Source organism: Python bivittatus, unplaced genomic scaffold (genome assembly GCF_059951505.1).
Source record: "Python bivittatus isolate LINGU-HERP-01145 unplaced genomic scaffold, Pbiv_v1 ctg000220_np1212, whole genome shotgun sequence".
NCBI lineage: Eukaryota > Metazoa > Chordata > Lepidosauria > Squamata > Pythonidae > Python > Python bivittatus.
In genome coordinates, this window is record NW_028277048.1 from 11439348 (window position 1) to 11455715 (window position 16368).

At 46.2% G+C, this 16368-nt stretch overlaps 1 protein-coding gene across 1 annotated transcript; it reads right to left on the reverse strand.

Annotated features, from left to right (window-relative positions):
- LOC148216278 (olfactory receptor 13H1-like) lies at positions 1–942 on the reverse strand. Its single transcript, XM_088138482.1, has one exon. It carries the CDS (start codon positions 931–933, stop codon positions 1–3), a length of 933 nt encoding a protein of 310 aa, XP_087994608.1. The 5' UTR covers positions 934–942.
- Between the last annotated feature and the right edge of the window lie 15426 nt (positions 943–16368).

Genomic DNA, 16368 nt, shown 5'->3' on the forward strand with positions numbered 1-16368 from the left:
CTATCCTGACATCTTTCGTCTAATCAGTTTCGAAAAAGCTCCCTTCACATCCCTGTTTTTCAGGCTGTAAATTATCGGATTCAGCATAGGAGTCACAGCTCCATAGATTACAGATAGGATCTTTTCCTTGTCAGAAGTAGTTTTTCCTTGGGGCATCAAGTACATGATCATAATTGTCCCATAAAAGACACTGACTACAGCAAGATGAGAGCTACACGTGGAGAAGGCCTTCCTACGACCCTGGGCTGAACTGATGCGTAATATAGCATGACCTATTTTCCCATAAGTCACAACTATGAAGCCAAATGGTGGGATTAAAAGCGAGAAGGTGGCAGCTTGCATGAAGATCTCACTAACCTGTGTGTCAGAGCAAGCTAGTTTGAGGAAAGATTGCAATTCGCATACAAAATGATTGATGATATACTGACCACAAAAGTCAGTGGGTCGTAATAGCGCATTGATAAGGGTTGTCAGGGAAGGAAAACCTACAGACACAGCCATCAGACAAATACATAATCTCCAACTCATGATCTGCATGTAGTGTAAGGGCTTACATATAGCTGCAAAACGATCATATGCCATGACAGCAAGGACAACACACTCTGTTGAGACAAGCAGCAGTCCCAAATACATTTGAGACAAACATCTGGAGAACGTAATAGTGGGCTTGTAAATGAAGCAGTTGATAAGAACCTCAGGAACGACATTGTTAATGAGAATGAAGTCTATCAAGGAGAGGACACAAATAAAAAAATACATCGGAGTATGAAGCTGGGGGTCCACAATAATTAATGCAATGATGAGGCCATTGCCAAGAAGACTAATGAGGTACACTATCAACAGAAGCCAAAAGAAGATCACCTGGGCTCTGGGTTGGTCAGATAATCCAATTAAGATGAATTCTATTGCCATTGTTTCATTTGCAGATGCCATCACAATGTTACACACTTTTTCCTTCCTGCATGGAAGAAGGAATACTTTTTTTAGAAGTGGCAGGTTCAAGAAGATATTAGATACTTCTGTTGATAGGTGAGAGGGAGTAAAACAAGTTGACGCCTGCGGTGGATATGTCTAATAAGATCCTAAATATAAGACGCTATTTAGACCTGTGAAAGAAATCCTAGTTTACTCAATAGAAATTGGTGCTGTGTTGATTAATAAACCTCCGTAAAATTCAGCATTTGGTCCTATATTCAAACAGTAATTGAAGATAGACAACTTTGCCTATCAGGACAAATCTGAAGAATAATACAGTGATGCATTTAGTGGGAAAAGCCAAATTTACAAATTAGAGAACAGTTTTTGCTTTACTGAGATGGCTTATCTCTCCCCCCCCCTCCTTTTTTAAATAGCACATTTGAGCTATGAATTACAATTCATCAGGATAATTCTGCATATAAGGTTTCAAAATATTAATTCAATATTTAGCAATTCCAGAAAAAAATAACTTTAAGTCTTAAATGGGTGATATCCTACCTGAATGCTAGTTGAAATAGATAATATAACACAGCTCCACTGAGTCAGGAAAAGGGCATGTCAAGAGGATCCTTCTGTGTTATTATACAGCCTTCAGACAAACCCAGTGACAGATACCCCCATCCATCCCTTGTAGATGGAAAACATCTATAATAGAAACAGAAGGGGGTTCTTTGCACTTTCTACCATGTACGAGGTGGTCTGTGGGGAGACTCAAAGCTGTCTACTCTACAGAGAGCGCCCAGTGCTTAAACGTGCTGGGCTTCAGAGAGGGTCACAGAGAGAGAGAGGATGAGAGAGAGAGAGAGAGAGGGAGAGAGACCTCAGCCAGCTGTACCGTTTCAGAAAGTAAGTCCCCACGCCATCATCAGCTCTTACCTTACCATTTCTCCAAGGATGTTGAATTAAAAAGTCAGTAGAAAAAGATGTGGATCAGAAACCTCCCTTTAGTCCAAAATACTGGCAAGGAACAAGAGGATTGACACTTGAGCAGAAGTGTCAGTTGCAAAAGAAATACACTATGAATGGGGAAAGTAGGGAGCGGTGTTAATGTTCATTATAGCTGATGTTTTAGAAATAGATTCATGGGGAAAAAAAAACTTACATGATCCGTTCTTCATCCCTGCCCAAAAAAAGCTCTTTGCATTTCTCATAAGAGAAGGTAATGATTTTGCTCCCAGCTACTCCCTGGTGGCTTACAAGCTCTGTCACTGCTGATGGTCCACCTGGAGTAAGACTGGCTGGCCCAGAACTGAGTCAAGGACTTGCCTCTTATTGAACTCCACGGGAAATCACATAGCTTTTGCTTTTAAGCTAAAAGCCTTACCGTATTTATTATCTTTACATTTTCCTAAAACTGGGCAAAACTGCCAACTCTCTCCCACATTCACTAGGAGTGATGGGGCAGGAATAATTCATAGAGTTAAACTTAGATAAGATTAAAGATTCCCAATTTTTTCCATTCTTCCTCCTTTTTTGCAAATCAGTGCCTTACAAATCTCTCTCTCTCTGTCTCTCTCTCTGTCTTTCTCTCTGTCTCTCTCTCTCTCTGTCTCTCTCTCTCTCTGTCTCTCTCTGTCTCTGTCTCTCTCTGTCTCTCTGTCTCTCTGTCTCTCTCTGTCTCTCTGTCTCTCTCTCTCTGTCTCTCTCAGTCTCTCTCTGTCTCTCTCTCTCTCTCTCTATATATATATATATATCACATTAAGAAAATTCTGCTGAAAAGAATTTTAAGCAGAGCCAATATTGGCAAGGAAGAGACACCATGGAGACCATGTTGGCCATGCTTGTTGATGGCCTTTGGAGACACTGATGGTTGGAAAAATCAAAGGCAATAAAAAAGAAAAAGAATGCTGTATATAATGAGCAACAGTTGTAGGTGGTTGTTGTAGCTGCAAAGTTTGAGCAGAGGAGATGAGAGATTCAGAGCTATGTCAGGAGCCAGTAAATGCAGCAGTGACAGAGAGAAAGCAACAGATAATAAAGAGCTGGCATCAGTTAGGCAGTCCCTTGCTGGTAGTGAGTTGGGACATCAAGAGATGGTGTGGCTCAGGGCACCAGAGGCACTGAACAGCAGCCTTGGTAACCTCCTGAGAGAGATGGCTGGCAAAGCCGCTGGTTGGCAGCGGCAGCGGCAGGTTTGAAGTTCTGAATGCCGTGGTGGGAGGTGGGGGGTGGGGGTGTTGCAGTAGACCTGTTTAAGGCAAGACAGGCAGCAGGAGTGGACTGTACTGGTCAACAAGTGGTGTAGCACTGGGGATGGAGTCACTCAGAATCTGTTCAGAGCTGGACTCTGGCTGGATGGGTCTTGCTGAGTTGATTGAGGAAGGATGTTGCCCTATTGAGAGGAGTCTGAGATTATGAGTCTTGAGGAAACAGAGAGGTTCTTTGGCAGTGTTAGTGCTGTGTTTACAAATTAGGTGCTTGTCCTTCCTGCTTGGTCAAGGCCTCCCAGGAGGTGAGTTGGGTCCAAGCTGTGAAAAAGATGGTGATTTAGCCCCAGGCTAAATGGTAAAATCAGGTGTTCAAAGCCTTGAGAAAAGCTAGCAGGGTCGGGGCGAGTATCATCTCCAGGGGGAAGATGTTCCAAGAGGAGGGCACCATTAGAAAAGCGGTATCTTCCTGTCTCCAGACCCTGAGACAGGAACTCCACAGATGGCCCAGGGTGGAGATATAATAACTGGATACCATCCATTTATTTATTTATTTATTATTTATTTATTTATTTATTTATTATTACATTTATATGCCACCCATCTCCCCCAAAGGGTGACTCTGGATGGCTCACAATTAAAATCCAACATCAAAAACAGTAAAAAATATAAATATCCTCATTAAATTAGATAAAAAATTCATACTAGATAAAAAAACTATATACATAAGAAAAGTATAAAATTCCAGGTGGGGGGGCAGAATCAATGACCCCACAAGCCAATTCCAACAATGCGAGCCCCCATCAGGCTCCCAGGCCACCTGGCATAGCCAAGATTTCACATTCTTCCTGAAGATCATGAAAGTGGGGGAGCACCGCACCTCAGGTGGTAAGTTGTTCCACAGAGTGGGGGCAACAATAGAAAAGGCCCTCTTCCTAGATCCCACCAGATGGAATTCCTTGACTGGTAGGGTCCGCAACCTGCCCCTTCTGCTGGACTGAGTGGGGCAGGCTGATATAAAGGGGCTAGATGGCTCCTCGGATAACTTGGTCCTGTGCCATGAAGGGCTTTAAAGATAATAACCAACATCTTGAATTGGACCCAGAAGTAAACCAGTAACCAATGCAACTTGTGTAACAGAGGTGTTATATCTGCCCCCCTGGGGGCATTCAAAACTGTCTGTGCTGCTGCATTTTGTGCCAGCTGTAGCTTCCAGATACTCTTCAAGGGTAGCCCCATGTAGAGCGCATTGCAGTAATCCAACCAGGAGGTGACCAGGGCATGAGTGACCGTGTGGAGAGCCTCCTGATCCAGGAAGGGGCGTAACTGGAGCACAACACATAGTTGCCCAAAGCCCCTCCTAGCCACGACTGCTACCTGCTCTTCCAACAGGAGTCGTGAGTCTAGGAGGATCCCCAGATTACACACCAGGTCTATCTGGGATAGTGCAACCCTGTCAAGAACCAAAGATAATAAACTCCTAGATCTTGAGGCTCCCCATACCCACAGCCACTCCATATTACCAGGGTTCAGCTGAAGCCTGTTGTCTCCTATCCAGGCCCCTACAGCCACCAGGTACTGCGAAAGGGTAGCCACGGCATCACTTAGGTCACCTGGGATGGAGATATATAGTTACGTATCATCAGCATACTGATGATACCTCATCCCATGGTGCCAGATGATCTCACCCAACAGTTTCATGTAAATGTTAAATAGGAGTGGCGAGAGCACCAAACCCTGAGGCACCCCACAAAGTAGAGGCCACGGGTTGGATCTCTCACCCCCTATCAACACCAGTTGGGATCAGCCTTAGAGAAAAGAGCTGAGCCAGCGTAGAACTGTGCCTCCCAGCCCCAACTCCTGCAGCCAACCCAAAAGGATACCATGGTCGATGGGATTGAAAGCCGCCAAGAGGTCAAGAAGAGCAAGGATGGACGCATTACCCCCATCCCACTCTCCCCAGAGATTATGTAAAAGTGTGACCAATGCTGTTTCTGTCCTATAACCAGGCCTGAAATCTGACTGAGAGGGGTCCAGATAATCTATTTCCTCCAGGATCCTCTGAAGCTGTCGCACAACCACCTTTTCTACCACCTTTCCTAAAACGAAAATTGTCCAGAAGGGTGGAATCTAGCGATGGTTTCTTGAGGAGGCAGCAGACCAGGGCCTCCTTAAAAGGCTTCGGGAACACCCCCTCCTGCAAGGATGAATTGTCCACCACCAGTACCCACCCCAATGTCACCTCCATGGTGGCTTTAACCAACCAGGAGAGACAAGGATCTAAAATACAGGTAACAACCCAAGGACCCTGTCCACTTCTTCAGGTCCAACACAATCAAACCATTCCCAGATAAATGGGTAAGTCCGCTTCCCGGGCATCTCTACTGGACCTGCATCATGCTTGGCCTCCAACTGGGAATGGATCCAAGTGATTTTATCCATCAGGTGTTCAGCAAAATCCTCTGCATGGCCCTGTAGATGGTCCTCCAAGCCCTCCCTACCCAGGAGGGACTGGATGGCTCTAAACAAGGCCACCAGGTGACGCTCTGCAGATGCAATAAGAGCGGAGAAATAATGACCTTTCATCACCCTTACTGCAACAAGATAGGCCTTAACAGCGGCTCTAACCCATGTTCGGTCAGACCCATCCTTAGTTTTTCACCAGCGGCACTCTAGACATCTCTTGGCCCTTTTTAGCACCCTTAACTCCTCTGTAAACCACAGGGAGTGCTGAGGGCAATAGGCCAAGAGAGGACGCACAAGCACAATCCTGTCCAAGGCCCCAGCCACCTCCTTATTTCAGGCTGCAGCCAGGGCCTCCACTGGACCATGCAGCAAGGCCTCAGGAAAACCCCCCAGCTCCCTTTGGAACCCTTGCGGGTTCATCAGTTGCCGGGGACAGCATTCGAATAGGTCCCACCTCCCTGCGGAGGGGGCAGCATAGGAGAATCTCAAGGCCACCAGAAAGTAGTCTGACCATGACAAAGGGGACAATACCAACTCCCCCACCAGATCACATTGCCACTGCTCCGACAAGAAAACCACTGTCCCGAGTGGGGCCATGCATGACCTGGGATAGGCCCATGGCTGCCATGGTAGCCATGAATGTCCAAGCTGCCTCTGAGGCCAACTCCAGGGCTGGCAGACCATAAGCCTGGGGAACTCCACTGACAACCCCAGGATGGCCTCCAGCAGCTCAGGCAGGGACATTGCTATGCAGCAGGGAGGCTGATACAGAAGCAAAACTCCCAACTGATCCCACAAGTCCATCCTCAGGAACAGGGTCTCACATCCAGCAACTTGTGGAGCAGAGCCCCTGAAGGCCAAGAGATTCTTGGATGACCACTGCCACACACCCTCCCCTACTCTGGGGACTCGGCTGGTGCAAAACCTAAACCCACCTGGACACATTTCCAAAAGGGCAACACCCCCTTCTGGTGTCAGCCAGGTCTCGGTAATGCATGCCAGGTCAGCTTGCTCCTCCCCAATAAGGTCATATTGATGATACCTTACCTGGAACTGACAGATGACCTCACCCAGAGGCTTCATGTAGATGTTAAACAGGAGAGGTAAGATCCTCGAGCTCTGTGCCAGCCCATATCTTGGTGCCACAGGCTGGACCTCGCCTCCCTTATCAACACTGACTGCAGCCAGCCCTGGAGGAAGGAAGAGAATCAGCACAACATGGTGCTGTCCATCCTCAACCCCTGAAACCAGTCAAGAAGGATACCATGATCAATAGTATTAAAAGCTGCTGAGAGGTCAAGAACAGCAAGGAGGGATGCACCACCCCCATCCCACTCCTGTCAGATACCATACAAGAGTGCAACTAATGCTTTCTTGGTCCCATACTCAGCCCTGAATCCTGAAGAGGTCCAGATAATCCGCTTCTTCCAAAGTTTTCTGAAACTGTTGCCAAACCACCTTTTCTACAAGCTTCCCCAAAAAGGGAGGATTAGAAACAGGATGAAAATTGTCTAGCACCATTGGGTCCAGTGATGGTCTCTTGTGGAGGGGGCACACCATCACCTTCTTAAGAGGCAGTGGAACCAACCCCTCTCTCAAAGAGGAATTAGCCACAGCCAAAATGCAACCACACATCACCTCCCAGCCAGCCTTCACCAACCAAGAGGTGCATGGATCTATAACAGAGGTGGCTGAGCTAACAGCTGCAAGAACCCTGTCAACTTCACCAGACCCAACAGGATCAAAATTCTCCCATGTAACCAAGCCAGATAACCAACCTTGCCCCAGTCACCTCCACAGGACCTGCTACAAGGCTAGAGTCCAACTTAGCATGAATCCAATCGACACTATCCAACAGATGCTTTGCAAATTCCTCAGAGAGACCTTAAAGGGAAACCTCTGAACCACCTCCTACCTGGTCACTCAAAACAAGGCCGTCAGGTAGCTCTCAGCAGAAGCAACAAGGGCAGAGAAATATTGGTATTTCACCACCTTTACTACCACAAGATAGGCCTTAATAGCAACTCTCCAGTGGTGCTCTAGGTGTCTCTTCACTCACTTCATCTTCCTCACCTTCTCTGCTAAATCAATCTCAAAAGAGATAAACAAAAGCAAAATTTGAACTTAACAAACAGTAAACTAAAATATCCTTTTTAACTTTAAATAACCAAGATGCAAACCTGAGATACTGAAGGATATAGAGACTGCTTGGTTAAAAAAAGAAAGGAAAGGGGAGAACATTCTACTTGCACTGTAATGCTCCACATAGACCCCAAGATGGTTATCTACTAAAAATAGGATTTCTCTGTTCCAATTATTATTATTGGAAGAAGATTTTAAATATGAAAATACTAGACCTTGTAGAATATGCCTGATGTGTGAATCAGGGCTGTTGTAAACACATTATTATTGAACAGAGATATAAAAAATATAGGAACCAAGCACATATAGCCAAGGAAAATAAACCCCGCCCTTACCCCTTTCTTAGTGATAACTTCAGTTCCAATGAAATGTTTTCTGCTTCTTTCTTCCTTGTCCTCCCTTATGTTTTGGGGTAAGGCGGGTCATGCAAGAGGTTGCTTTTGACCATCAGCCAACCTGGATGTGGCTAGGTGAGCTTGTTACTGTGGTACCCACAGTTCACTGGCCTCTTAGCAATAATCTCAACACACAAGTATGACTTTATTATGGCCATTCTGCTTCTCACATATGCATATACGGCTTTAGTAGTAGCTGATGTAGCTTTTAGTACAGGTAGTCCTTGTTTAGCAACTATCTCATTTAGCGATTGCTCACAGTTACAATGGTGATGAAAAGGTAACTTTAGGACCAGTCCTCACATTTACGACCTTCACAGGTCTGTAAAGCAAAGGAAAGTTGAAGTAAGATCATAAGCACAGTCATGATTTCACTTAGTCACTGCTTTGCTTAACAACTGACTTGCCCATCCCAGTTGTGGTCACTAAACGACCTGTAATTGATTCACACATCAGTATTTGGGAAACAACAGGATTGTGTATGATTTGCACTTTGCACTAAGCCATGATTTGTCCAAGATAAAAAGATAATAAATCATATCTTGTCTCAATATTATGTGTGAGCTAGGCCACTAAATTATCTGGCCTTTAATGAATTTGTAGTCACATTTATTTTATTTCATTTTATTTTATTTTATTTCAAATTCTATAGAAGTTAACATGAGGAATGTTGTTTTGCTCCAGTTAATTGTAATCATGCGATATGGTCTCAGTGGAATCCAGCAACAACATGGCTTTCTTGCATGAAGTCATTACCTTCTATATGCTTATTAATTTAAATGTTTCAATAAAATCTATTCTTCACACTGTGAAAAAAATATTTCTAAACAACTAATAAGTCTTATTGTGTATTTTGAGCCACTTCTCCTACATGTGAACTATAATGCAATCAGAGAACTAATCATGTACCCTGCCGATGTAGGCATTTTTGTACATCTTGTTCTTTTTAGCTGCAAATTGTACCAACATTTTAGAAAAGTACAAAAATTTTGATTTATGACTGCCTTCTTAATAGAGGCAACATTAATATGAATTACTTGTTTTATCTTTTATGTGTTCCCCCTAACCTTAAATTCTTAATGAAGTTCCTAGGGCAACTTTGAACAAATGAGAACTATAACTAAGATAGAATGTAACATTAATGCAATTTTCTATTATTCAAAATACAAATAAGATAGAAGTGTCAGATAACACAACCAACACAACTAAGTTGTGCTTGCGGATCTGTTCAGCTGACTTCAGGCGCAGGCTGCATTATTTGTCTTTTTCTCACATGTTGATTGTACTGGTTCCCTTCCTTTACTCACCGTGGCTCCTCGGCAACCTTTCTATCAATGCCTGTTGTATCACCACCATGGTCACCCAGATGTTGGCACACTGCTTCATAAACAGACCTCCATTCCACTGGGCCAGTGTTATGGACAAATTAATATTACAATCTTTTTTTGGTGAGGGGTCTGAGTTTCTTTGGCTAGCTGTCATGACTTATGACCCTCTGTAGCCCCCTCTAATGTAGTTCAGTTATAAGGTGGACAGTCTACATAAAATTGGCCTTCAGCTTCTGGGCCATGGATTTCATCATGACCATGATTGCACTCTTCTTGCAGCCACATTTGTGTCAGAACCTGCATCACCCAACTGTTGTTGTTTTCCATTGTATTGCATTCATTGGGAGTTGGATTGATTTGTTTCTGCCACTTGTAACTAGGGGCGGGGGGGTGGCTGTTAATGGTTGTAAGGGGAGTTGGGAAGCAGCTTAACCATATATGGGCAATTTAGACTGGCTTGATGGCCAGCCAGGCAGCTGGGGCCCAAAGAACCAGGAAGAAGCTTGGGGAGGAAGGAGAGAGGTCAACAACAGGTAAAGAGGAGTCAGGACGCCAGGCAATAAACAGAGGGAGGTTTACCCAAGGCATTAGTTTTAGCAATGTTCTGTTTACAAGCTACATGTACGCCTTAATAAAGAAGTATTTGTCTGAACCAAGACTGGTTGTGTGAGAATGCTTCAGAACTGAGAGTTGGACATCGTGGACTTGATATTTTGCTAAAACTCCCTGATATTGGATTTCACCCGAGAGGAAATTCTGTGAGGAATTTCCAGCAAATTAGCATGGCCTCTGAGGAACCAGCAGAAAAGGAGGAACGGCAAATCCCCCTCACTGAAGCTCTAGCAGGCACCAGACCGAAGACCCCAACGAGATGACTGGCCCACCGCTGGGACCCACCGAGAGACCTGAGCATCTGGGAAGACGCTGGAGGTTCACCCCTGAAGTGCCAGCCCGCCCTCGATGGTTGAGGGCCATGGGGACCGCGACCAAAGTGGCAACACCATGGGATGAGGAACAGTGGGTGAGGAAGCTGGAAGGCGAAGTGTGCACACTGAGGAAGGAATTGGATAAACTGAGGATTCTGGCGCAACCTTCCGTGCAACCTCCCAACCCCCTACAGGGGCCGGCGCCGCTCAACCAGCCCTCCCCAATGACTCCGCTGTAACCACCAACCCTTCCCCCTCATCAGGCCCCGGCCCAAACCCCCACAGGACGCGGCGGGGGAGCGGAACAGGAGCAAGCCGCCCAACGACCTCAACAGGCAGAAGGGGACCTGTTGCGAAGATGGGGGCTGGTAGAAAAGTATGACGGAGACCCTTCCCAACTGCCCGCCTTCCTGAGCCAGGTGAGAGTCTGCATGGGCACGTGCGGGCGCCTGTTTGCCAGCGATGCGTGGAGGGTGCTGTATTTGTCCCGCTTCCTGGTAGGCATGGCAGCTGAGTGGGTGAACGACTTGAATGAAGCGGAGGCTCCAGAACTGGGGGACTTTGACCGCTTCATCACCGCACTACAGGACTGATTCAAGGACCAATGTGCCCGCTCGGCACGCAGCGGAGGCAATCCGGGAGCTGAAGCAGAGGCCGCACTCAGTGACCAAGTACGCGCTGGAGTTCAAGCGCTTGTGGTGAAGCTGCCCGACTGGCCAGAAGTGTTCCTCGTGCAGCTGTTCCAGAAGGGGCTGGACCCACGGCTCTTTGAGAGGGCCATGGTGCGGGGGTGCCTGGAGACCTTGGTGGGATGGATCACCCACGTCTCCATGTTGGAGGTGCAACTGGCCAGAGTCAAACCGCACGGCGTGGAGGCGAGATGGCGGCCCCCTAGCGCCGCACGGCAAACAGGACGGAAACCGGCAAGGAAGGAGTTAACCCCCTCGGTAAGGCCGCAGGCTGCAGGGAAAGCCTGCTTCATGTGCGGTGAGGAAGGACACTTCGTGGCGGCCTGCCCCCAGAACCCCAGGCTACAACCCGTGGAGAAAGGGAAAAAAGCTGAAAAACCTGCAAAGCCAATGAAAGCCCCATGGAAAAGCACGGCGGCAAGAAGCGAAGAAGAGAAGCTGAAGATGGCCTACCTCTCAGACACCGGAGAGTGCCGGCGAGAGGGAGGAGAGCCCAAGGCGCAACCAGCCGATCCCGAGCAAATTGATCGAGGACATCCGGGTGAGTCCGATGATCTATGAGGTAGTGATCGGTGCTCCTCAATCGACTCGTTGGGCCCAGCTCACAGCATTGCTCGATTCAGGTTGCTCCCGGAGTTTGATCAGCCCCGTGCTCATCAACGGATTAAATTTGAAAGTGCACCAGCTGAAAACACCCATAATCTTCAGGCAAGTGGATGGAACAGCGGTGGGGGGAGGTGCTGTCTGCTACTACACAGAGGCTTTTGAGTTAAAAGTCAGAACGCACCGGGAGGCTTTAAAGTGCCTGGTCGCACTGCTGGCTAGTTACCTCCTCATTCTGGGAATGTCCTGGCTGGAACAGTGGGACCCCCACATCAGCTGGCGGGAAAAGACTCTGACCTTTCTGGAGGGCGGGCGTGGGATTGCAAAGGCGGAGCCCAACCAACGAGGGGAGCTGGGGGCCGCAGCCCTGAAGGAGCAATGCCAAGGGAGGAAGACCCACGTGGGGGGAGGGGAGGAAATCCCCTGGCGATATAGGGACTTGGTGAAAGTCTTTAGCAAAAAGAAGTCTGACCAACTACTGCCACACCGCCCCACAGACTGCGAGATTGAGATGGTGCCAGGAGCGAAGTACCCAACACCAAAAATGTACTCAATGACCCAAAAGGAAGTTGAGGGAATTTATTGACAAAAACCTGAACCGGGGCTTCATAGTGCCCGCCAAATCCCCCCTGGCAGCGCCAGTACTTTTCAGAAAGAAGAAAGATGGGACTTTACACTTATGCACAGACTATAGGGGGTTAAATGCAATATGCACAGAGAACAAATACCCTCTCCCATTAATAAAAGGCTTGTTAGCCCATTTGGCAAAAGGAAAGATTTTTACCAAACTAGATTTGAGAGAGGCATATTTTCGTGTGTGTATCAAAGCTGGGCACGAATGGCGCACCGCATTCCGCTGTGCACTGGGACACTACATGTATCGAGTCCTCCCATTCGGATTAAAAGGCGCACCCGGGGTATTCATGCAACTGATTAATGAGGTCTTGCACGAGTTCCTCTACCGAGGAGTGTTGGTATACTTGGATGACATTTTAATCTACACTGAAACAATGGAAGAACACGTGAAATTAGTTAGGAAAGTGCTGGAGAAACTGCTAAATGCGCAGTTGTATGCAAAATTATCCAAGTATGAATTCCATAAGGATTGCATTGACTATCTGGGCTACAGAATATCTAATAAAGGAGTGGAAATGGATCCCAATAAGGTGCGGGATGTCCTAGCTTGGGAGGCCCCAAAAACCAGGAGACAATTGCAAAGTTTCCTTGGCTTTGCCAACTCTTACAGACAGTTTATTCCTAATTTTGCACAAGTAGCCCTCCCTCTGACTGATCTTTTAAAAACAAAGGACAAACCCTCAGCAGCTGCAAAAGCCCCCAGCACCTCTTTAAAATGGACAGCAGAATGTCAGGAAGCTTTTGAAAACCTCAAGAAATTATTCACTGCTGAACCCATCCTAAAACACCCAGACCCAACAAAGCCTTTTGTTATTCAGGCAGATGCCTCAGACGTAGCAACTGGAGCAGTCCTCTTACAAAGGGATGAGGAAGGTGTGTTAAAACCATGTGCTTACTTATCTAGAAAGTTCACTGAACCTGAGCGGAGGTGGCTAGTGTGGGAAAAGGAGGCTTTCGCAGTGAAATGGGCTTTAACAAATTGGAAATATTTGCTGGAAGGAGCAGAGGAGGCTTTTGAGGTTTGGACAGACCATAAAAACTTGGAGGCTTTGACATCACCCCAAAAGTTGTCTCCTAAACAAATAAGATGGGCGCAATTCTTCAGCAGATTTAATTTTACTTTAAAATACTTCCCGGGAGGGTGGAATTTCTTGGCAGATGCTCTTTCCAGGCTGCCCCAGCACAATAGCCAATGGGAGAAGGTGGTGTCGGCTGTAATCCCTAACCGGCAGGGGCCAGAACTGGCAGCTGCAGTCACCAGATCACAAAGTAATGCCACCAAATCCCTCCTCAAGTCAGAGTTATTAATGGACTTAAATCGATTCCTGGAACAGGATGAGTGGTTCCAGGAGAATAAGGAGGAACTAACCCAGAGGGAGGGGGCATGGTGGAAAGCAGATAGACTGTACGTGCCCCAGGAGGCTCGAAAAATGGTACTACAAAGGGGCCATGATGATAAAACAGCAGGACACTTTGGCTTTGTCAAAACTTTACATCTACTACGCAGGCAATTTTGGTGGCCTTCGCTCGGGAGAGATGTGGCAGAATATGTAACTACCTGTCCTGTATGTGCTATGGCCAAAAGGCAAGGGGGGAAACAACGTGGGTTATTACAAACTGTGGCCTGCCCGGAAAAACCATTGAAAGAAATAAGCATGGATTTTATTGTAGGCCTGCCAGAGAGCAGGAAAATGACTGTGATTTGGACTGTTACTGATCTCTTCTCTAAACAAACTCACTTCATCCCGTGCAAAGCCATCCCCTCAGCGCCTGAACTAGCTGCATTGTTTATCCAACACATATACAGATTACACAGTTGTCCTGAAAAAGTGATCAGCAATAGGGGGGTCCAGTTCTCATCTAAATTCTGGAAGGCATTTTTAACCCTTTTGGGGTCTAAGCAAGCAATGAGCTCTTCCTTTCATCCTCAGACAGACGGAGCGACAGAGAGGAGGCATGCAGGGTTGGAACAATATTGTCCATATGATGTTTTCATAAACCATCAACAGGACAATTGGGTGGACTTATTACCTTATGCTGAAGTGGCTTACAATAATGCTGTACACGATAGTACTGGGCTGTCCCCTTTCCAAATTGTATCAGGGCAAGAATTTGTACCCATACCTGAACTTCCCCACGCTCAAACAGGGGTTAAAACAGTAGATGAATGGGGTGACAGAATAAGCAGATTGTGGCCTATCACAGAAAAAGCAATTGCAAAAGCTAGAGAAAGTTATAAAGCACAAGCAGATAAGAAGAGAGCACCACATGAACCGTGGAAAGTGGGGGACAAAGTGCGGTTATCTACCAAGAATCTGAAATCTTCCAGGCCATGTAGAAAGCTTGGTAATAAATACATAGGAACTTTCACGGTGGATAGAGTAATTAACCCTGTGTCTGTACGCTTGAAACTCCCCAAAACCCTCAGGAAGATTAATCCTGTCTTCCACAGTGAACTATTGAAACCCTACAAGGAATCTGATAAATGGAGGCCGGCAGTGGTCCCTCCTGAACCTATTATGATCGAGGGGGAACAACACTTTGAGATCAGGGAAATATTGGACTCTAGAAAATTCAAAGGAGACATTCAGTATTTGGTACATTGGAAACATTTCCCTAAATCTCTGGCTGAATGGGTCTCCAAAAGACATGTTAGAGTTCCTGACTTAATTTTGGACTTTTATAAGAATTATCCTAACGAACCCAGGTGAACATGTTGAACTCTATAGAATGTATGTTTTCATAATTCCAGTTCCTCTTTTTCTTATTTCTAGGGCTCCTGGCCAGCGTGGTGAAGAGGGTTTTTTTGGGGGGGCAGTATGTCAGAACCTGCATCACCCAACTGTTGTTGTTTTCCATTGTATTACATTCGTTGGGAGTTGGATTGATTTGTTTCTGCCACTTGTAACTAAGGAGGGGGGGTGGCTGTTAATGGTTGTAAGGGGAGTTGGGAAGCAGCTTAACCATATATGGGCAATTTAGACTGGCTTGATGGCCGGCCAGGCAGCTGGGGCCCAAAGAACCAGGAAGAAGCTTGGGGAGGAAGGAGAGAGGTCAACAACAGGTGAAGAGGAGTCACGATGCCAGGCAATAAGGGGAGGGGGGATAAACAGAGGGAGGTTTACCCAAGGCATTAGTTTTAGCAATGTTCTGTTTACAAGCTACATGTACACCTTAATAAAGAAGTATTTGTCTGAACCAAGACTGGTTGCGTGAGAATGCTTCAGAACTGAGAGTTGGACATTGTGGACTTGACATTTTGTGTGTGAGAAATGTGCTGAGCCACCAGAGGTGTGAACTTCAAGCCATCTGTGATAATAAAAGGTGCCCCTCCTACCATAAGTGCCCTCGTAAGAAAACGTTTACAGCAAGCTGAATTGACCCTGGGTGGCAACAGGGAGAAGAATCAGTCAGGAACTTGTAGCCCCATAAACCAAATTGTTTTTATTCACCGACCATCTCTCAGAGATAGTCCGGCTAGCGTGCTGACCTAGTAGGAAGGGATGAATAATAATAAGGTCACACAGATGCATTTATCTAAAATATTCCAACATCACGCTGTAATTTACACTGTGTCTGCCTTTTTTATTTTTTATTTTTGTCCTGTCTTTACAATGTAGTGGGCCAAGGGTGTATAAGCTCTGGTTCGGCTTTTCCTTTGCTGGGAGCGCAGTATATACAGTATATACTGTATGCATGTTGATAAAATTACAGTATGTTGTATCTTCAGAGTGATTTGGTTGCTTTTGGTGAGCCAGGTTTCATACTTTCATCCTGATACTATACGGCCACATTGATATGGCTGTACTGCACATTCAGTCATGAGAAAAATGGGAAAAGGCAATGTCAGCCTGTGGCTCCCACCTCACTATAGTTGGATACCTCTATTGCTTAGCTGTGGCTACCTATTTCCTGCCTGAAACCAAGATTTTTAGTGAGCAGGAGAAAGCAGTAGCTGTGTTCTATGCAATAGTTACCCCCTTATTCCTTTACTGACTTACTGATTTTCTTCACGCCACATTATGCATTCTACCTCCCAAACCCTAAAAGGGTCGATT

Excerpts from the sequence above, each read along its gene's own strand:
- LOC148216278 (XM_088138482.1), bottom strand. The coding sequence starts at position 933 with ATGGCATCTGCAAATGAAACAATGGCAATAGAATTCATCTTAATTGGA.